This window comes from Adiantum capillus-veneris, chromosome 2 (assembly GCF_014529385.1).
Source record: "Adiantum capillus-veneris isolate H3 chromosome 2, ASM1452938v2, whole genome shotgun sequence".
Lineage (NCBI taxonomy): Eukaryota > Viridiplantae > Streptophyta > Polypodiopsida > Polypodiales > Pteridaceae > Adiantum > Adiantum capillus-veneris.
The window spans coordinates 169,621,973-169,643,810 of NC_140932.1; the positions used below are offsets into that span (position 1 = coordinate 169,621,973).

Sequence of the window (21,838 nt, forward strand, 5' to 3'; positions counted from 1 at the left end):
GAGAGGTACACAAATTTCAACATTCGCACAAAGGCCTACAAGAAATAGTAAAAAGACAGTTTGTTGCCATGTGACACTAATCAACAAGCTTTAATTTAAAACTTATTAAATCTTACTTCTTATGGCTTCAAAAAAATTAAAAGTTCAAAACTCAAAAATTAAAAACAAAACTAGTTTTATTGTAATCTCACCTACAACCTATATAGTGCAAGGAAATTCTAAAGAGAATGGAGAAGAAAAACTCTTGACCGCTTCATTTATATGAAGATCAAAAGTCTTGACTTTCCATATAATGGACTTTTCATTTCCTATGGCTTTTCATTTTCATGGGGCTTTTCGTTTCCTATACTTACCCTTCACTTATACATTTGAAATGTTCTGAAAAGATTTTTATTTTGCTGAGATTGAGAGGCTTGAGAAACTATAAAATGCATCATTTCTTAGTAGATACTCTAGCGAATTCCTATTGCTTACAAGAAACAAAAACCTGGACGAACGCCATATGCTGAGCACCACTACTACCAACTCACTTATGTACATAGGCTTTGCAAAAGCTTAGCAATAGTCAAGACGCACAACTTAGTCGATCAAAACAAGGGAGGTTGAACCTAGGTGCTGAGGACATTAAGGTCAATGGGGAGTGGCTGCAACAACAGCAAATGGTGAGCCTTGGTGTCATGGCGAGAAAGGTTGGGGCTAAGTGGTATAAAGGGCACCTAGCAAGAGCAAACAATAAACAAGCTGTACTCACAGCAACAAGAAAACAAGAGCTTAAGCTCACAAGGTGGGTAGCACTGCTACGGCACTAGGAGTTCTCCCTTCAACATGGCAAGATTTTGTCCCACCCACCCTCCTTGCAAACCAGCTTGCCACCTACAACTACCTCGCTCATCGCCGCAGCAATTCATCGTCATCATGGGTGATTGATCATGGAATGTGATAGCATGTGGGAGTAGAGAGAGAGGGTAAGAGAGAGAGAGTCTCTCTCAACCTTTCAAATTTTATAAAACAAGTGAAAGGGTCACGACGGCTTTCAAAAACAATAAAAAAGTGATAAAATTGTTTAAACTGGTATCAATGTTTGAAAAAGGATTGCATCAGTTTAGTCTTGAGCCGATTGAAAATCGAGACTAGCTAGCTACAAATCATGGTAAACGAAAACAAAACGGATAAAATATGTCAGAAAGTCGTCCAAACATTTTGCAAATCTCAAAATTACTGCTAGTATATTCGGTTTTTTTCTTTGTAAGGAGAAAACTCGATCAACAACCGCTTAATAAAAGGGACTTCATTGAATGTTAACACTAATTAGAATCAAAATATAAAATGCAAGATATGTAAATCCATGTGAAGTTGTGAAGTAAAAAGTGAAATAAAAAAAACTAATTAATGTGTAAAATTTATTAAAATTATTCAAGGTGAAGCTTCACTTTAGTATTCTAAAACGATAGAATACAAAAAAAAACACGTTTGTGTGTGTCACTGTGTGTATATAGAATTGACTAAAATTATGTAAGGTGAAACTTCACTCTTTACATTCTAAAACAATAGCATACAAGAAAAGTAAAGACTCTCCATCATGCACTAAAAACTATGAAAGTCTCCCTTACACAGCCCAACACTAAGTGTTTCTTTTGAAAAGCTTAAAATTTAGACCTTCCAATTCCACCTCTCATTGTTTCTGCTCATCATTTAGAATCTCCCCTACTATACACAATCAATTTCTTTTTTTGAGATTGAAAAACCCTACAACCAAAGGGTATTCTTGATGACTTAAAAAAAATTAAAAGGTATTCTTAATTCAAAGATTCCTTGAACAGCAACAAAAGCGATGCACTAGTCTATAGCACATAGCAACATGTAATGATAAAGCATATAGATTTGCAACAGTATGACCTGAGAAGGACATATACAAGACTGTGAGAGAGAGAGAGAGAGAGAGAGAGAGACTTTAAAAAGCATAAAATGTTTAAAAAAATGAATGAAAAAAAAAACACAAATATACCAATGTCAAAGTTGATTACCTCTTTATATGGACATAAAAAGTCTTTTGGCTTTCCACCCTAGTATGTCTTTTTGGCTTTCCACCTTCATTTCCTAAACTCACCCTTCACATACTTATATCTTCCGCTTCTCAAAAGCATTCTGGAGGGGAGTAATGAGAGGAAGAGACAGAGAGTACACAACTCACTTCAGAATTCGTTCAATGCCTTGTCTTACCACCCGAATGCACACTACATTGAGCCAAAGAGCACTTCCAACACCTGGTTTATATTCACAAACTGTTTCCTGATGCCATTGCCATTTCTCTTTAGCAGTGCTAACAAGACAACGCAACAAGGAAATGGGATAAGCAAGGTCTTAACACAATGTTTTAACATATGGGATAAGAAAGGTGCTAACATTACTCCTGGACAATGTGTGTAGGCTGCCCTGCAACCAAAGAAAATGCAAGGAAACCCCTTTCTTTCATCACTAGCTGGAATACTACAGATGTTTTCTGAGGCCCTGCACAACCCTGATTGTGGAGGCCATCATGCTCATGCTCAAGTATCATTGTTTTGAGTTAATCGTGCCAAATGAGTCGAACCAGACAATAGGCCCTTGGTTCCCCAGGTAATGACAAGAATTGTGAGTTACCCCACTTCTCATGCCATTGATAGTGCATCATCCTTTGGAAATGCAACATAATTTACAGGAGCACTGGGCCTCACTTTGTCCTTTCCAGTGCGAACAGGGGTCACACCATTCTTTCTTGGAGCCTCTGATTGCAGGAGCGCCCCACCCATGGAGAGACGCCTGCTCGGTGTGTTCCCATTTGATCGAATCCTGAGACCCTTTTTCGCACTCAAGGCCTTGTGAGGGCTCGGCCTCGAGCCAAACAGAGTCTCCTGCTCTGTTGCCAGTTGCTCTTGTAACCTTTTCTGGTCCTGGTGTTGAGAGACAGGTACAAGGTTTTATAATGTGCATCATAAATAGAATGCTGAACTTCCAAGGCTGATTAATAAGAGAACATACCCTGAGCCTCCTCCTCTCCTGTTCTTTCTCCTCACGAAGCAAATTGTGTTCCTCCAGCACATCTAGTAAGCACATCTGTAATGTAGACAAGACAGCTGAGTACAGAAACTCACATTCATGCGAAAAAGATGGAACTGCTTCTTTAATCTCACCCCATCGTAGAGAAAAGGACCACTGTTATCTTCCTCCCATGCCGTTGTTTTGGCAATTAAGGCCTCAACCAAGGCTGTACAATACCACAATGATGAGTAGTTTTCTATACAGTCAGAATGTTGCATCAAATAGTAGTAAAGCCTGGCAATTGCCTGGTAGCTTCTGAATAGTTACTCGAGCCTTTTCAGCACGCTTCAAGTTGATATGGGCACCACGGCTGGCATTGTACCGGTTCTCATCCTGCAATAGATCAGGTCAACCAGACAACACCTCACTAAACAGGATTGCAGATGTCTCAAAACTGTTGAAAAAGAGCAACTTGCTGCTTACTTGGTTGTAATCCTCAAGCCAGCTTTCCTCCTCACAGGCTGATATCCATTTTTCAATTTTATCCAGTATTTCTCTTCGGCTGTTGGCCTTCTCTTTGGCAATGCTTATCTTGTCATCCATGGTTGCTAAAATACTGGAAGCATCAAATAGGCCTGCACATACAAGAGTAACAAAAAAGTAACAAATGCAAAACACGAATGCAATGAGCAAAGGCAGAGATGACTTCAGTGAGCATACCGGACTCAATAATAGCCAAAATTTGTTCATGAGAGGCATCCGGGTCCGGCTCCATGTGGGCCTCTGCATACACATCATCTAGCTCAGCTTGCTTCTTCAGGACAAGCTCTTTCATCTTGCTTGCTTTAAGCGTGTCAAGTCTTTGCACCTCCTCCTCTGCCTGACGTCAAAAATGTCACAAAGATAGTTAGGAGCAATCAACGAAGCACTACGTAGAAGCAAAGGTTCTTTCAAAAACTGTACCTGGCATATTTTGTCAAGTGAAAGGATTCCAGGTCCAGAGACTTCATTCTCCTTGGCCCCAATAATATTTGTGATGTTTCGAAATGGGCGCCGCTCATCATGAGGTGTGTCCATTAGGTTCCAAAGCTCAAACAAAGAAGTGCCCAAGTCTTGAATCTGTTAAAAAAGGCAATGACACTCTCATCTCCTGTTCTCAGTTTCAATTTTAAGATATATCTCCCTTGACTAAGGAGTATCGTCTTACCTTATGTAAGCGCTTCTTTCTTTCATGTTGTAAAGATTGGACAGTTAATTTCAGGCCATCAAGAGTTTCATCACTGATGCTTTTTGGCATGCCTTCAGCTGACTTGATCAGGCTTGGGTGAACATCAGAAACCATCTTGCTTGCATCCATGCTTAGTACAGAACAAAGATCATGAATAGTCCCTAGGTAACCGGTTACCTTTTCCAGCCTCTCAGCCTGCAGATCAGCTTTTTGGATGATCAATTACAGAAGCATTGGACAAAAAGTTACTTTGGAAGCATGTATGTTACCAAGATACCTTCTCGTTCTGGAGGGCTTGCAAATGGGTATGATACTCTTCTAATCTCTCAACAGACATATCCTGCTCCACAGCGGTGGTAAACACCGTGGCCTCCCCCAATTGTGCTGAGCCAGCAATTTCAACCAAAATGTTTTGAATTTGACCTTTCACATCTGCAAACTGCTTAAGCCGCTCTCCCTTCTTCTTTCTAAGGAGTTCTAACTGAGGATGTACAGCCAAAAGTTTCTCCTTCAATGTTGTAGCACTTCGCTTATCGTTCTGAAAACAAATACGCATTCGTGGAGAGTAAGCCATTCTGACACAAAACACTGAAGGAATTTGTTTAGACATAATTTCATCCATTGATGCAGTACAGAACGCTTCTTCAGAAGCATAGTTGTCACTAGGTCTTCAGAAGACGGCAAACAGTAAACTAGGCTGGCCCAAAAAACGAACGGTTGCCTTTCATTCTTTAGCAACCCCCCCCCCCCCCCCCCCCCCAAAAAGAGCATATTTAAAGGGCCTATGAGGGAGCCCTCTTACAAATAATCAAACCACAATCATCCATTACAATCAGATTGATCATACATTTGAATTCTTTTCTAATCCAGAAATCTGGAGGTATCACTTGAACAGACATTAAATAAACTATGACAAAAACTTCACGAACAATATGAGCTAATCTTTTCAAGTATAAGTTCCTCAAATAAACTTATCCAATCAAATTTGATAGCACCCGCAACCCTCAAATTAGAGAAGGGCTTAGTGCACATTCTGAGAACTCTTACACTCGTTTTCATCCATGCATACTACTCTAATGTGCTACATTACAGCTTCCATGCAAGAAGTGGTAAAGTAATTTCCACACTTCAACAACAAAAGGACAGGGCAGCGCTGACAAGAAAAGGATTGAGTCTTTTGACTCTGTTAAAAGGTTTGGAGCTTAACATCTAGCATTCTCCCAATCACCATGACATTGGTCAACCACAAACACCATGTTTTGAGTGCTGGAAATGACAAGCATTAAAACATGAAACTAATAAGCATGACAAATTTCTCATCACACAAAATCTAATCATACTGAAGAAATTAAACCTTTGGGGTAGGCAAAATGTAAATATGTCTGTGTGTGCGCGGGGGCGCGGGCACAACAAGGGCACAAAAGCATGCTCATTCATAAACTCATGTGAAAGCAGGCATTCACACCTTCTGAGAAGAAGAACGATCTCCCAATGCAGAGATCAAAGAGGAGATTCCTGCCTCTGCATCCACAATCGCCTGGTAGAGACGAGCCCTTGCGAGGCTGGCTTGATCGACTTTTCTTCTATATACCTCCAGGCACTCTTGCTCAAGCTGCAGAAGCATCTTGTCTCTTTCGCTATCACTCTCCCCAACCTCATCCCAAATGTGCTGAAAACAGACGCAATCCAAAACTTAGGAAGAGCCAGTAAAAGTACGCCATGTTTCTAGTGTAGTACACTCACCTGCAGCTCTCGGAGCAACGAGCCACAGGTCGTGTCAGCCAAAATCTCTGTTGTAGCCATGAATATCTCAGAGTTCTGAGAGAAGGTCACCTTTGCGACCAGTTAGCCGTATGTTCGTGTACGCATGCATGCACTTCGCTTTTTACTGTTCTCTAGATGCCCTCATTCTGGAGGCGTTTCACAGATTCAGAGGGGCAATATATGTTTTGGGCATAATATTCGAAAGAAGCCAATGAAACATGCTGTTTCGACAAAATAAGCACATAGATATTTCCATAAATGCCTGAGCATCTGCTTCCCTTGCTGCTCTCCTTAAAGCTTTCGTGTCCAGTAGACTCTACCTGCTTCTAGTGGAGCTAGGGTTTTGAGGATCTTCTGTCTCTTCGAGTACTTTGCTTTTGGGTCGAGAAAGACGTTTTACCCCTTGCTTACCTGGGGTCTCTGCGATTGGCTGTATGCGGGAGAAGAGAGCGACACAGGTTTGCTGTCTTCTTGTTTGATGGTGGGCGGAGGGGTTTTTTGGGGGCGGGGGGGGAGCGGAAGCGCACAAGGGGAGAGACAATGAAGAGAGAGGCAGAACCGAGCTACCTGCTTGTGTAAGTTTTAGAGAGAGAAAATGAGTCCGAGAGTGTGTGTGTGTGTGTGTGGGCTATCTCCTGACAATCTAGCTTAGACAGAGAGTGAGAGCGGACAGGGTAATGACTGACGCAGGAGAGGAAGAGCCTAGCGGGGAGAGAGAAGAGAAAGGAGAGGCGGACATCACGGACACAATTCAAATCAGCCTTTAAATTTCAAAAAGGAGCGCTGTGGCACAACTTTTGGAGTTTTGAAACAGGAAGAAATGCACAAACGGTCAAGAACATGAAATGAGCTGTGATTCTTTTAAGGCTATGGTACTTTTCTCTTTCAATGTTTCTCACTTCTTGCATCCTCATGGGCCATGGCATCCTTACCTCTCTAGATTTTTTGGCCAGTAAAATGCTAGGTAGGGTAAAAGGGCCAGTTAAAAGCCGGGGTCCAAAGGAGAGACAACACTTGGGGACAAAGAAAAGCTAAACAAGTGAAAGAGTCACGACGGCTTTCAAAAACAATAAGAAAGTGATAAAATTATTTAAATTGGTATTAGTGTTTGGAAAAGGATTGCATCATCTTAGTCTTCAGTCGATTGAAAATCGAAACTAACTAGCTGCAAACCATGGTAAACGAAAGAAAAACGGATGAAATATGTGAGACAATCGTTCAAACATTTTGCAAATCTCAAAATTTCTGCTACTATTTTCGGTTTTTCTCTTTGTGAGGAGAAAACTCGATTAGCAGCCACTTAATAAAAGAGACGTTCTTGAATGTTAACACTTATATAATGCAAGAAATGTAAAGCCATGTGAAGTTGTGAAATGAAAGGTAAAATAAAAAGAACTAATTAATATATGTGTGTGTAGAATTTATTAGAATTATGCAAGGTGAAGCTTCACTTTAGCATTCTAAAACATTAGAATGCAAAAAAAACATATGTATGTGTGAGTGTGTAAAATTTACTAAAATTATGTAAGGTGAAACTTCACTTTAGCATTTTAAAACAATAGAATGTAAGAAAAGTAAAAACGAGATGTAAATGAAAGGTAAGTCTCCATCATGCACTGAAAACTATGAAAGTCCTCCTAACCCAGCCCAACACTAAGGGTTTTTTTTAGAAAGCCAAAAATAACCTCTTTCATTCGAAAGTTTTGCCAAAATTACAACATGGTTGAAAATAAATTATTAGATGCATATTGTCTCTTTATTGGAGCTTCACACTCTCATTTCTCACTCTCTCTCATATCCTCATACACTCACAATCCACGCTCATTGCAACCTCTTTATGATCTAGATTCATTCGTTGTCCTTCTTCATCCCAACCAGATCTTGCACTTGATACCTGCACATGAAGTATTCATAGCACTTGATAACCTTTGCTCTTTAAATTAACAATCTGGGATACAATAACCTTCTCCACACACAAAACATTCACCTTCCACACATACGTACAACAACCTTCTCTACACACAAAGCATTCACCTGCTACACTTACACAACTCACAGCCCCAGGCACAGAGCTACATACGTCAAAACCAACCCTAAGAACACAACATTCACATAACCTGTAACACACACCAACAATAGCAGTAACAACAACCCTAAGCTACATATGTCGAAACGAGCCCCAAGGACCAAGCATTTGCGTAGCTTGTAAAACACACAAGAAGCAGCAGCCCCTATCTGTCACAACTTGTTGCTCATACAGTCAGAGGCCACTTTCTCTCACAAGCTGCTGCTCCCACATCAGTTATCACAAGGTGTTGCTCACGCATCAGAAATTTGCATCTCCCACATCACGCATCACGCATCAGGAATCACAAGGTGTTACTCACGCATCAGGTACTTTCTTAATGTCTCTACCTTTTTTATAGAGTAATGTTATCAATCTTCTTTAACTCTGCACTTTGCAGTCTAGGGTTGTGCAGAATGAGGCCACAAAACAATCATCAAGCAATGTGATTACATAGGGTAAAGAATCTTCCTTCACTTCTACAAACTCACCGAGCAATGCAACCGACACATCATGGCCTCTTATGCCCCGTGTGAATGCAGAGCATGCTTAAGAGATAGACATCCGCAACTCAAAGGACTGCTTTGCACTTCTCTTTTATTACATAAAAACGGAGGAAGAGTTTGTTGTTGTGGAAGAGTTCATGTACTGGCAGTTTTTATGTGCAAACAACCTTGCAAGACACCTCCTTTTATCTCTCCCAAACAACCATTGCCGAAAGAAGAACCTAAGGAAGATTGTGCGCCATGTTCTAGCCCTCACAAGCCAGCTCAAAAGAGAAAGTTCTTAGTAAAAGAGTATTCACGCCTGTTAGGAGATCTTCCCCTCTTCGAGTAAGTTTTACATACACTAAAATATATCCGATTCACGGATTCATTGTCTCACTCAACTACAGATTGGATAGGTATGGCGAAGAGAAAACAAACCATTGCACCTTCACCACCTACAAAGACCAAACAACCATCGAGTGCAGCACAAAGAAAAACTACAGAAACTTAGGCCAATAAGGAGAGGGAATGTCAACCTACAATCTCCAAGCAAGGAGAATGGCCAAAGCTCAAGGAGGATTAGCAATCCATCTACATTAGAGAGTAGCGACGACGAGACAACAACCCTCCCATAGCAACAACCAAGATTAAAACCAGAAGAAGAGCAGAATATCGACTCAGACCACCGCTTGTAAAACTAGCCAAGCCTAACTTTCCAAAACAAGCATCTACACCCTTGCATGTGGTTCCACTTCTTGAAACATCTTCAGAGCTACCCTTGGAGGGTGAAGAAGACTCAACAAAGACATTGAAAAGGAAGAAGAAGCGCAATGTTTGACTTGGACAAAGTTAAATATGGCAAAAACTTGTCAAGCAAGAGAGAATGGCCTATCATTGTGCAAGTGTATACAATTTGGCATGAGTCGTCCAGCTACAACAAATTGGGAAGAAGGGAGGACCCACAAGAGGAAAAAAGAACGCAGTTGACAACGGAGGAGGAAGATGCTCTACTCAAATAAATATTTTTAAAATGTGAATCTGGACATGGTGACTCTGTTCTAGATGTGAAGCTTAAAGTTGCCGAAATTTGTCAAACAAGGCATACCTTGTTTTCAAATGGATTACCAGGAACAAGTTGGTGGGAGGGCTTTCGGAGAAGACCGAACTTGGTTTTTAGGATGACAGAGGGATTAGATCAATCAACGGCAAGCAGATTCGGGCCTGAAATAGTGAAATCACTGCATAACAATGTCCAAAAGCTTTACATGGAACATTCCTATCCACCCACCCACATTTGGAATGCAAACGAAACTTGATTTCAGGAATCTAGAGATAAAGGCATGAAAGTGTTGGAAAAAAAGGGAGCAAAGGCAGTGTATGGAAATACTCGTGATTCACGAGAGTGGATGACCGTGTTGTGTTGTGTAAACGCAGCAGGCAAGGTCATTCCTTCTTTCTACATCTTTAAGGGTAGCCGAATTAATGGTGATTACATTCAAAATTGTGAACAAGGAACATGAATGGCTATCCAAAAGAAGGCGTGGATGATGGGCACGCTATTCAAGGCATGGCTAAAGCATTTTGACAATGCAATGATAGAGACCGTAAGCAAATTTCATAGGCATCTTCTAATTTGGATGGACATGGCAGTCACGTGTCAATAGATATGGTAGAGTATGGTCAGGAGAAGGGAATAGACATCATCACGCTGCCCGCCCATACATCACATAAATTGCAACCTTTAGATGTAAGTGTCTTTAAATCATTAAAAGTAATTTTTTGAAAAGAAAGGGACATCTGGCAGCAGAGAAATTCTTTGAGACAAGCATCAAAGACAAAGCTTGCCACTATAGTGGCTAAGGCAATTTCATCTTCTTTTACAGAATTCAACATTAAGGCAGGCTTCCGAGCGACTGGCATTTGGCCGCTAGACTCATCAGTAGTTCGGTTTGAAGGTATGCCAAGTAACCATATCAATCTGATTGAAGAAGCAACCGATGACTTGGGGACAGAGAATGCAACAGCTAATGATAAGGCTTTTTCTCGAGTACAAAGCACACCAATGCAAGAAAACATTGAAGATGAGCCAATCCTTGCCTTACACAACATGGTAGCACAATTAGAGGAAGACCTCTTGGGAGAACATGGAGGCCAAGTAATGCTTCACCCAACTGATGGAGGACGCAAACATCTCCACCTTTCAAAGAGGCCCGCACAAAATTATTTACGAAGAGAGAAATGCAGTTCTGGGTATTGTGGCACACAGAACTGATAGCAGTGAACAACCTCCTTTGAGGAATTATACTTCTCCAATCACTCCAAGGTCATGGTCGCCAGAAGAAGTTGAGAAGCAGTATCCAACCACACATGAGAATGCTAACATCAACACATCAAAGCCACAATAGCAAGAGATTGGGAATAAGCACATCATTGACCTCTTACAAATTCCATCAACTGACGTACCTGCGAAGCAAGTGAATTGGGAGGCATTTGTAGACTATACAAATAGTCCAATTCTAACATCCTCTCAATATATGGAAAGTATGAGAGCAAAAACTGCCAAGAAGGAGGAGGTCGCCCAAGCAAGGGAAGAAAAATGTTTGGAAAAGGAGAAAAAGAAAGCTTAAATTCTTGCAGATAAAGCCTCCACAAAGCATAGAAAACTTGAAGCAAAACAATCGCGCAAGAGTTGGAGTTGGGAAGTGCAATAGCAAGCATTTGAAAGCAGAATGCAAGGCATCTTATGGGAAGGCGGATCTACACAAGGACTATATGTAAGACCTTTGCATATTGATCATCCATATCAGGCACTAGCGCGCAAGGAAAGGATGAATAAAGTGTGTCTCAAATGACAATCACTGAACAACTGATAAAGAAATAGAAATACGCCGACATGCGCAGGCATACACCGACCCTCTAGAAGCCCACAAACTTCACCTCCTTGAATTTAGTCGATTTGAGTCCACGATACTCATCTCCACCAACCCATAACATTGTTTCGACAGGTCTCTACTTAGCGTCATTTGATGATGATGGATCAACCATTACTAGCTCTAGGTTTGATACCATCCCTGCATGTGTCGATGATGAGCTTGCAACACAGCTTCTTCATCAGCAAAACAATCTGCAACAGCTTCTCAAGTTTGAGTTGAGCTGGCTTGGAAATCAGAAGTTTGAGCTTCTATGCCATCCTCATGATTGCTTGTACATTAAGGCAGGATGCCCTTTGTTTGATGACTGTTGTTAGACCTACCAAGTTGACATAGAAAGTGTTGTCAAAGCTGTGACACAGACATGGTTCATGTCACCAACAACATGTGCGTTTCTCTCGCCTATCACAAAGCGTCCCGACATTCTGACAGACGGGAAGCTACACAGGAGGGAGGTTGAAGCGCTGCGATGGAGAGAGAATTTCGGAGTAGAAACTGCGTAGATGAGGAGATGTAGAGGGAGGGGGCCGGGGGGGGGGGTTGTGTCGTGTCAAGAGGAAGAAGTGAGCTAGGCAGCTTGCATTTCTTTGACTTTGTGCACACTCTCACGGAACCCTGATTAATAGGAATTTGGGAGGTGTTGATTGGATAGAGCTTTTCCATGTGCTTGAATGTGAGTGGCCCTTTAACCAAGGGTGATAGGCACACGATTGGGTAAGGCTAGTCTCAGCACATGTTAGGTAACACACAGTGATTCCAGTCACACGGTGGACATCTGCGAGACATCTGCAAGGGTACCCAGTGTCCTCCTTTTCACACCCTTTTTTGTTACAAAGAAATCGTTTTTCTCCCTATTTACCCCACCTCCCTTAACTGGAAGACTCTCATCTTTAGTCCTCATGTGCAATATTTGGCACATGGAGCTTATGAACAATACCTTACATGGCCAAAATTGCTCAATTTTTGACCGTTAAAATGCTCTCCCATCTTAGGTGGCCTTATACTGGCTCTTTTAGCCTAGGTGAATTAAATTAAGAGAGCAGGCGAGACAAGAGGAAACTAGAGGAGACCGTGTTTGAATTTTAGAAGCGCAGAGAGAGAGAGAGAGAGAGAGAGAGAGAGAGAGAGAGAGAGAGAGAGAGAGAGAGAGAGAGAGAGAGAGAGAGAGAGAGAGAGAGAGAGAGAGAGAGGGGGGGGGGGGGAAGCTCAAAATAGCAACCCTGCTCCTGTCCATCTAGAAAGAGGGCTTTTACGTCTAAACCGTTTAACCATCGTTCTAGTTTATCCATCTATACTATCTATACTCTACTTACTCTATTATGGAGGGCCTCTTTTAGGCGAGGCCACGTGGCCTAAAATAACGTGGCTAGCCAGCAATCGTGAGGCGAATGTGGAAGTGATTCAGGAGCAGAGGGAAGCAAAGAGGCAGGTAGTTGAATTGTCTAGCAGGAAGATGGAGGGACAGTTGTCGCCATTTCTACTTGACCAAAAAGAGTGCACCAACCGATCAAAGGAGAGCTATCTCTTGTCGAGAGGGGTTCTGCATAACTACAACACGTCGATGAAAAGGCTAGACCTGTCTCACAAAGTCGAAGGTTCTCACAAAGTTGTATTGATGCATTGCCAAAGCTGCATGATACTCTCTCTCTCTCTCGCTCTCTCTCTCTCTCTCTCTCTCTCTCTCTCTCTCTCTCTCTCTCTCTCTCTCTCTCTCTCTCTCTCTCTCTCTCTCTCTCAACATGGGGCCCATGAATAGCTGAAAGCCAAGGCATTGAGTTAAACAAACAAGTGCTCTCATTGTGTCATAACAACAAGGGACGTCCATGCACTACGATAGGTACAATTGTGCAAGTTGTGATGCTACAAGTTGCATGCAGTCAAAGACCTGGTCACAACAAGGAAGAGAGTGCAAGTAGGCCCAACTCATGGAGCATCATATGTTGACCGAGTGCCTTGGGTGCAAATGTGATGAACAACAATCTTGTGTGTGGCGGTTATGACACCTTCTACAATCGGTGGCCTGGATGTTGAGCTTTCTCCATAAGAGAATGAGCGACAATGGCAGGTTGAGACTGTGGGCCAGAGTAACACTGCCAATAAAAACTGCCATGAGAGTTTTAAAGTTAGTTGTGAGCATTGAGGTATCTTTGCTTGGGAGAGTTGCAAAACAGGGATTGATCTTGCCCATGCAAAACCTCTCTCTCTCTCTCTCTCTCTCTCTCTCTCTCTCTCTCTCTCTCTCTCTCTCTCTCTCTCTCTGTGTGTGTGTGTGTGTGTGTGTGTGTGTGTGTGTGGCATTTTTGTAATTAGATTATACGGCATCAAGTATGTTGCATTGGAGACTAGCCTAGTGTGCCTTGCAAACTGCTTCATAAGAGCGCATTCGCATGGCAAAGTTTAACTCTGCAAGCTGAGCTCAAAACCAACTTGAATGAAGCTTTTGCTTCCTAACTCTACCAAAATTGGCATAGTTGCCTCAATGAAGCCATTCTCTCTCTTCTCGGGTGTTGAAGCTGCCACTAAATGACAACATTTCTCTCCTCAACCAACTGCAATTATTCATGAGCATTGAAGTTAAAATGATGAATTAGCTGATGTCCCCTTCAACTCTGCCTTCCTCCCGTGCAAAATGTACCTACGAAACTGTAGGGACAAATTATCAACTAACAGACTCTGTAGTTGAGTAGTGGATGATAGCAAAGCAAGAACACAAATTGTGGGCATAAGTAACAGCTAGATGTCACAGTCGTCAGGGGGAAAAGGTGATGCAACGAGGTACGTAGCTCCAAACATGAATCATAAAGTAGAAACAAATAATTGGAGTGTTGATTATTAGTGAGACCATTAGTAGCTAATGGGGTACAAAACATTACTCGATGTTTCTACATTTTTCCCCAGATCTCTCTCTGCTAGGTGCATCGCAGTCAACATCGGCAAGTTTTAATAGAATGTCTTCACTTCAGAATTTCAATTATAGTGGGAGATCAATCGACTTTAATTTGACACTCACCTGTCTATAGTACTCTATTACATAGAACAAAATTTAGGCATGCCACATGGCTCTACAAGAGAATCTTAGGCTCTCTTTCTCTCTCTAGGTTTTCAACAAAGCTAAAGTGGTATTGATACGTGCTAGAGGAGCCCAAGGGTTTGTGTGTGTGTGTGTGTGTGTGTGTGTGTGAGAGAGAGAGAGAGAGAGAGAGAGAGAGAGAGAGAGAGAGAGAGAGAGACTCCTTACCATGGCCACCTGAGCAAATGGAGGGGGCAACATGCAAGTTCAATGAAGAGATCAACCTGAGAGAGAAGCATTGAGCTATTTTTCAATGAACGTGGTGCGAGGAAGGGTTTCTCTACAATTGATCAGAGATATGCATACACCTTGAAGGCATGTTTCCTCATGCAAGAAGTTGACATGGGAAAAAAATTCAGGATGAGATAGTAAGTCTAGGGTGCTTTTAAAAAATAAACATATATGCAAAGCATCATAGTGTAGGTATATATGTTTAAATGTTTTCGGATATGTGTATGCACATGCCTCTTCTTCTATTTCTCTATCCGTAAACTAGCAAAGGAAGGCGAAGAGGTGGGATAGATCTTATTAGTTGAGTTCATTGCAAACAAAGTATTGTATCAAAGGCTCCCTTAATCAGCAACCAACTCAATGGTTGAAAGATAGAGTTAGACACCATCATTGATAGCCTCTCTCTCTCTCTCTCTCTCTCTCTCTCTCTCTCTCTCTCTCTCTCTAAAAGCAATTGTATTTTGGCGCACACGTGAAACTTTTAAAGTGGCTTCTAGAAATACCAAAGAGTAGATTTTGTAGAGTAGATAATGTTGTGAAGTAAAATTTACATTCAAGTCCCTAAAATTTTGTAGAGTAGATAATGTAGTGAGCTAAATTTTACACTCAAGTCCCCATGGGTTATCAATCAAAGTGAGACAAATTGGTGCCTATGAGAGGGAATAAGAAGAAGAATTTTAACATCATAGGAAACAATCCCTATAGGACTTCAAGGTCTACCTTTTGGGGGGGGGGGGGGGGGGGGGTAGGGATTATGAATAGCTCAAGGCTACTCTTATTAAATTTCTTTCCTTTTGGTTGTATCAAGCATTTGCTTCTACATGACTAGCATATGAAATGTCATAAAATATTACAAATGAAGGATGGATACATACACATTTGTACACTCATATATACATACTAACATGCATACATCGATAGATAGAAACATTCGAAAGCGAGAATAGAAACACGAGAGAGAGATAGTGTGAGTGTTTCTAAGCATGCTGATGAGAAAGCTTGAGAAGATGTATAGGATTGGATCGTTGGTAAGAGTGAACCAGACTTGCCATAAGCAGGTCGTGTGAGAAAGAAAAGAAGATTACAAAAAAGACCCAAGGTCATAGTTAATGTAAGATCGCATAAAGTTCGATGTTTAAAATGTTAGTTCTTCATAAAAATTGTAGCCTTGAGGACTTGTACTAGGTATATTCCCACTCAAGGAGAGCACAAACAGGGGCATCTCGCATGGGGACATTTGATAAAAGGGGATATGTAATCACTCGGGGAGGATATCAATCTCCACTTGGATGGCTTCAAGCATCTCTTTGGCCCTGGCTAGGTCCTCTTCATCTTGTTCTAGATCACAAGCAGTCTCATCGATCCAATCCCTCTTGACTTCATCAAGTTTAGAGTCTAGTTCGTTCGAGCTTGATGGACGGTGTGCCAATCATAGTGCCTTCAATTGATAAATCACGCCTTCATTCTTTGAGATCTTCTTCCCCTAAAGATGAACATCCTGAACTTTGGTAAGTCCCTTCACACAAATAGCCATTATGCTGCCTCCGTATCAGCCACATAAGCTCGACACTAATGTGATTCCAAGATAAGATATGGAGTTTATTTGTGTCACATAATAGGACATGTTTTCACGTAGGGGCCTCCTCGAGCCTTGACAATTGGTGCCCAAATGGGGCTATTAAAAGGATATTAGAGAAAGAGGTGGGAAGGTCTTCTACTACTAATTTACATCTGGGGCAAACACCATTGCCTTTGCCTGCTTTGCGGGTCTTCTCCCTAGTCCAGATTCAATTTCCTCTTCCAAAGGCCTTTGTTGGCACAATGGATCTACCCTTAATTGCCTCCCTATCCTCATGCCAACCCCAAGCAATGGTCTTTTAAGTTTGCAAAGTTGTGGACCAATCCCTCCACCCCTCAAAAGACTTCCCTGCTTTGGATTATTCTCTACCTCTCTAGATTGTGCCATAGTTAGTACATACATGACCTCAATTTCATTCAATCAATGCATTGCCCCATTGTCTCGATCTGCTATAGGTCACATGATATTTCTCCAGCATTTTTCATGACTATGTGGAGTCTTGTCACTTTTGATTTGCATTAAAAGGCGTGATAAAGTGTGCACTTTGGGTAGGTTCATAGGAGCCCTGCAGGCAGCAAAGCTTGCACCTTCTATTATCTATGCTTCCTCCTGTTCACACACGACAGAGGCACCCTCCTATATTTTACGTGTACGATCTACTTTCAACCACTCTAATAGCATGATGGTAGAGATCGAAGGCATGGCCACATCTTGTGCTGATGAAGTGTGTTGCAGAGGAGTGCTTCCTAGGGAAGGGCTCGCCCTATTGAAGGTGGGGCCGAAAGCTTAGAGGTTTTTTCTCCCCATTTAGCATTCACCAATAGAGATGCATGCACTTGCATCGCTCTCTACCGTCATGCGATCTACACCCGGACTTTTTCAGCATTAAGTGCCTAGCTACAACAATCATCCAACTTTTCACACTATCGCCATATCGTGGCTTATTTTTTGAGGCATTGACCTACCCTTTGAGCACATTTATGATGCGAAGGTCACTTACCAATAGCTGGATTGTCTGGCAAATGAGCGGGAGGGTAGCGTGCAAACAACCTAGCCCTAAACACTTAGGCCCGTGTCACAAGTCTTTGTTCAAATGTGCCGCATCATCTAAGGATGTCAAGTATGAACAATTATGTTCAAGAGGGTTACTCCATTTTAAGCTAACAAGCCTCCACACATCCTCATTTTGTTCCTAAAATAATAGCAAGTCTCTCTCACTTATGGATACAAAATTGTAATCCTCAGCAAGCAGCTAAACTTTATGCCACATGTCAACATATCGCACAATAGGTTGTGTGATTGGCTGGTAAGAGGAAGAAGAGAGAGTATAATTTTTGTATTGAAATGGAGTGAGAGGAAGATAGAGCCAAAGCAGAACCACACTATTACTACACATACCTTTGTTTTTTCTTTAAGGGAACGAGTTTTTTTACCCTTAAGAGCTACGGTATTTAAGAAATGAATTTTGACTTTTTGTGTCCTCAAGCAATTCAACCTAAGAAGGAGAGAGTCACGAACAAGGGAGAGAAAACATGAGTGCTCTAACCTATGAATCCTAGTGATGGTAGTAGCCAGCCACCAACACACGTGCCCACCATCTCTGCCCACTTGCTACTCTTAGGTTCATTCCCCATGCTTCCTTGGTCAAGATCGTATGCTTTTCTCTCTCTATCCTCTCTACTTACTATTTGAACAATACTTCTTAGAGGTAAGCAAGCATCTTGGCCTCTCCCAAGAGCCTCAAGAAACCCCTGCTTTTGACTTCCCTCCCTCAAACTCCTCTCCAACGGCTTTGGAATCTCCATTGACTCCTTCACCTCTCAAAGTATGCCTCCTACACCTCTTCTTCCTAGTTCAATAATTATGAAACTTGCAAATGACTATGCCTCAAGAGCCACCATTGGCTTGTGCCCCACACCCCGTGCCTTATGATCCTCCCAATTTGTATTAATAACTTCATTGCTTTGGGGGAGTACTATTTTTTTGGGTGGGACCTTTTCCAAGCCTTTGACAAGGCTTGGAAACTCAAATAAACTTTTTTATTTAATTGGAAGGTCCCTATAAAAGTGTGATATATGATTTTGAGCCATTTTTAAAAGGTTATTTTATGCATATAATGGCATATACTGCCCATAGCATGATGAGGTATTTTGTACACGATATGGAGGTTGGTGAGTGGTTACGTGAGCACTGTGGACTATCTCCTCTACATGCAATAAGAGCGCAACACCTAGCCTGCTGCATATTACTTTTTGGCCCTGCAATCCCCATGCAACACGTGGTTAGCGTGCCTTATTAGTTTCCCAATCAACTTTTGCAATGCAAGGTCCGATAGTATTAAAGCCTCGTGTTAGCCTTATACTCATGCCGCCAACATGGATCCTGGTCTATGAGCGTATCCTTCGAGCCTTAATGGCTAGCTGTTGTCACTTGGTTGTGTGGCCAACCGAGCCCATGCAAGTTGTTTATTCAAACAAGGCAATGCTTAGGCTTTGAAAGCCTAATGTGGCCTCCATTTTCAAATTTGGAGAAGGGTCATTAACTAGAAACCACCCTCACCCAATTTGAGGGGTGGTTTCACAGTCAAAATTGCCATTGGCCCAAGACAAACTATGGAGCACCCTATTTTTTGCATTTTTTTTCCTTCGAGACATTCTAAAAAATGAATCTATGCTTAGTGCTAATCAAAACTTAATGATTTTCCTAAACATCCATTTTAAAGGGGGGCGGGGGGATCAACCTAAGAAATTTATTTTCCTGGTTCTCTTGGTACCATATTGATCACACTCATGGGGAAGGGGGAGGTGCAAGAGGTTTATCTTGCAAACATTTGGGTGTGATTATGCTCCTAATTCCTCTTTTGCCAAAGGGAATGCTTGGAACTCTTTGTTCAATCTCATTAATGTGAGTGGGCGAATGCGGTGCGTGTGCAGAGAGAGAGAGAGAGAGAGAGAGAGATAGTTCTATTATCGTCCTGGGAGGTCAAATATGACCTATGGGACCAAATGAACATGTCACGTGGTGTGAGTGGAGTTCATAAGTGACTCTCGATGCTCAAAAATGGCTGAAATGAGCGTCGCAATAGAGAGTCCACATCGTGGTTGGGAGAGGAAGGTATGTAGGGAGAGATCATGGCTGAATATATGGGGAAAAGAGGACCTAATGTGGTCAAAAGCTGAGCACTCAAGTAGTGTGTGGTACTCACTCTCTCGCACTTGACGAGGGCATAAGGTGCAAAGTCGATGACACTCCTCGCCAGTGCCCCAACGTCCTGTCTCGCAGCGTAGAGAATGGGAGCTAAGACGAATGGAGGCAATGGTGCGGATCGCACTCAACGGGATGGGCTCAAGGATGTAGGAATGGGTTCGGTTACCTCGTTCCGAGAAGAAGAGAGATTTGTAGTTTGGGGCAACGTGTGTGGTGTAATGGCTGAAGCGAGAACCTCCAGATTTCTCCCAAGCCGTGATACATTGGCGTTGTAAGAAGGCCTCATTAACTTGGGAGTCGATCGACGCATCCTTGACCAAGTGACATGCATCCCATCTTCCAAACCATTTCTTGATATCAAGCATCCACCCCGAACTTAGTATTTTGCTCTTGCATGTCTTTTGAACCATTTGACTTGCTTCATATGCGATTCTAGGAAGTCGATGCAAAGGGCTACGTTGTGTCTTACGCATGTACTCCACAACCCTTTGCATGCCCAAGACCTCAATGGGAAGCAATCCGGACTCAAGAAGTAAGAGCATGTAGGGTGTTTGTGTCTTGACTTGGAGAAAGTTGGTGAGAAAACGCTTTTGGACATTCTCAAACTCTTTCCAAGTAGACTTCCCGATGCTTCCACCCCACACCTACTCCATAAAGAAGCACCGGTGTCACCAATGTGTCAAAGAGGTACTTTTTGAGAGCCCAACACTTGATCTCTCCTGCATTGCACATGTTCTCAAATGCATAATAGACCCTCTTTTCGGCTTCCAAGCGACGCATTGCACAATCCTTCCATTTATGATTGGATGGAACCTCAAGGCCAAGGTACTTGAAGTGATCTACCACTTCAAGTTTCTCATTGTTATATACAATGCATGGATTTTCATCATTGAGGGTCTTTGCAAGCATAACCTTGGTTTTGGATCCATTCACGATCAGCCCGCTATGTAGGCAAAAGCGTTCCAAGACACTCATAAGCTTTTGTGCATCTTCTAAGGTACGTGCCAAGAGCACTACATCATCGGCATAAAGCAAAAGCATGATCACCGCATTTCCAATCTTAACCTCTTCTATGCCTTCTTGCTGCATAAAGTCAAGAACCATGCATTCCAATTCATCAATGAGTAACCCAAAGAGGGTTGGGGAAAGTGGGCATCCTTGTTTGACACCAATAGTGCTTGCAAAAAATTCTGAAATTCCATCTCCCATACGTAATCGACATATCACTTTTTGGTAGATGCGAAAGACTGCATGCATAAATTCTCTCGGCACTTGAAGGCTTTGCATACGTCTCCAAAGATTTCCTCGCGGTACCATGTCAAAAGCTTTCTTGAAATCCACAAAGCAACAATACAACTTTTTTCCTTTCAATCGAGACGCTTCCATAAGAACTCGAAGAGTGACAAGGTGATCAATAGTGCTATGATGCTTTCGAAAACCTGCTTGGCCAAGTGCACGTTTGCCATTCTTTTCAGCCCATTCACTTATCTTCATCTCCATGATACATCCAAATAACTTTGCCATTAAAGAACCAACCATTATAGTGCGATAGTTGTTCACATTGTTTACATCTCCTCCTTTGTGCAAAGGTTTGATCCAATTTGCACTCCAATCAGAGAGAGAGAGAGAGAGAGAGAGAGAGAGAGAGAGAGAGAGAGAGAGAGAGCATAGGATGTGGGTGGAGCAGCCTCAGGAAGTGACTTAGTGTATAAGTGAGGTGCTCCTTATTCTTATCTATAGAAAGAATAAGGAAGTGTGTATACATTGTGGGCGGGCGGCTGACGACCGACATTGGACGTCTGGGGGTGGACAAAAGACGGAGCGCCTTTACCCCAACAATCTCCCACTTAACAAACACGTGAATGCATCTGTAACCACTCTAGTGTAGATGCGACATGCATACCACTAGGGCTAGAGCCACGATGACACTCCTGATGCAGGTATCAAGTGACGACCTGCATGGCTCCACAATGCACAATGCTAGTGTCAATCATCGCACAACTAACAACTTCCACTGCAAATGCACCAACGCACAATGCTAGTGTCAATCATTGCACAACTAACAACTTCCACTGCAAATGCACCAACCGCATAAGCAAGATCAGGTTTCGAGACAAAAAGGTCAGACATGAGAGACCCAAAAGCCGACGAAACATGCACTATGTGTGCCAAGCTATCCTTGTCAGCAACTTCAGTGCCATATGCATCCTAATCGGGAACCACCTGAGTATGCATTACCATGTCAACATCGTCTGGCA

General features: G+C 42.2%; 1 protein-coding gene and 1 pseudogene across 1 annotated transcript; both read right to left on the bottom strand.

Moving 5' to 3' along the window:
- Positions 1 to 2,239: 2,239 nt before the first annotated feature.
- LOC147464056 (65-kDa microtubule-associated protein 1-like) lies at positions 2,240 to 6,728 on the bottom strand. The gene is made up of 11 exons (XM_086492574.1): positions 5,990 to 6,728; positions 5,712 to 5,915; positions 4,524 to 4,784; positions 4,226 to 4,441; positions 3,982 to 4,137; positions 3,739 to 3,898; positions 3,502 to 3,653; positions 3,324 to 3,411; positions 3,171 to 3,244; positions 3,019 to 3,093; positions 2,240 to 2,930 (listed from the first exon to the last, which is right to left on the bottom strand). Exons 1-11 carry the CDS (start codon positions 6,047 to 6,049, stop codon positions 2,649 to 2,651), a joined length of 1,728 nt encoding a protein of 575 aa, XP_086348700.1. The 5' UTR covers positions 6,050 to 6,728; the 3' UTR covers positions 2,240 to 2,648.
- Positions 6,729 to 16,052: 9,324 nt separating this feature from the next.
- LOC147464057 (uncharacterized) lies at positions 16,053 to 16,578 on the bottom strand (annotated as a pseudogene).
- Positions 16,579 to 21,838: the final 5,260 nt, after the last annotated feature.

Bases quoted from the DNA above. Each gene is read 5' to 3' on its own strand.
- LOC147464056 (XM_086492574.1), bottom strand. From the start codon at position 6,049: ATGGCTACAACAGAGATTTTGGCTGACACGACCTGTGGCTCGTTGCTC. The intron at 3,899-3,981 runs GTACAGTTTTTG...TTTTGACGTCAG, and splicing joins CACTTGACAAAATATGCCAG to GCAGAGGAGGAGGTGCAAAG. The intron at 3,654-3,738 runs GTATGCTCACTG...TTGTATGTGCAG, and splicing joins TTTGGCTATTATTGAGTCCG to GCCTATTTGATGCTTCCAGT.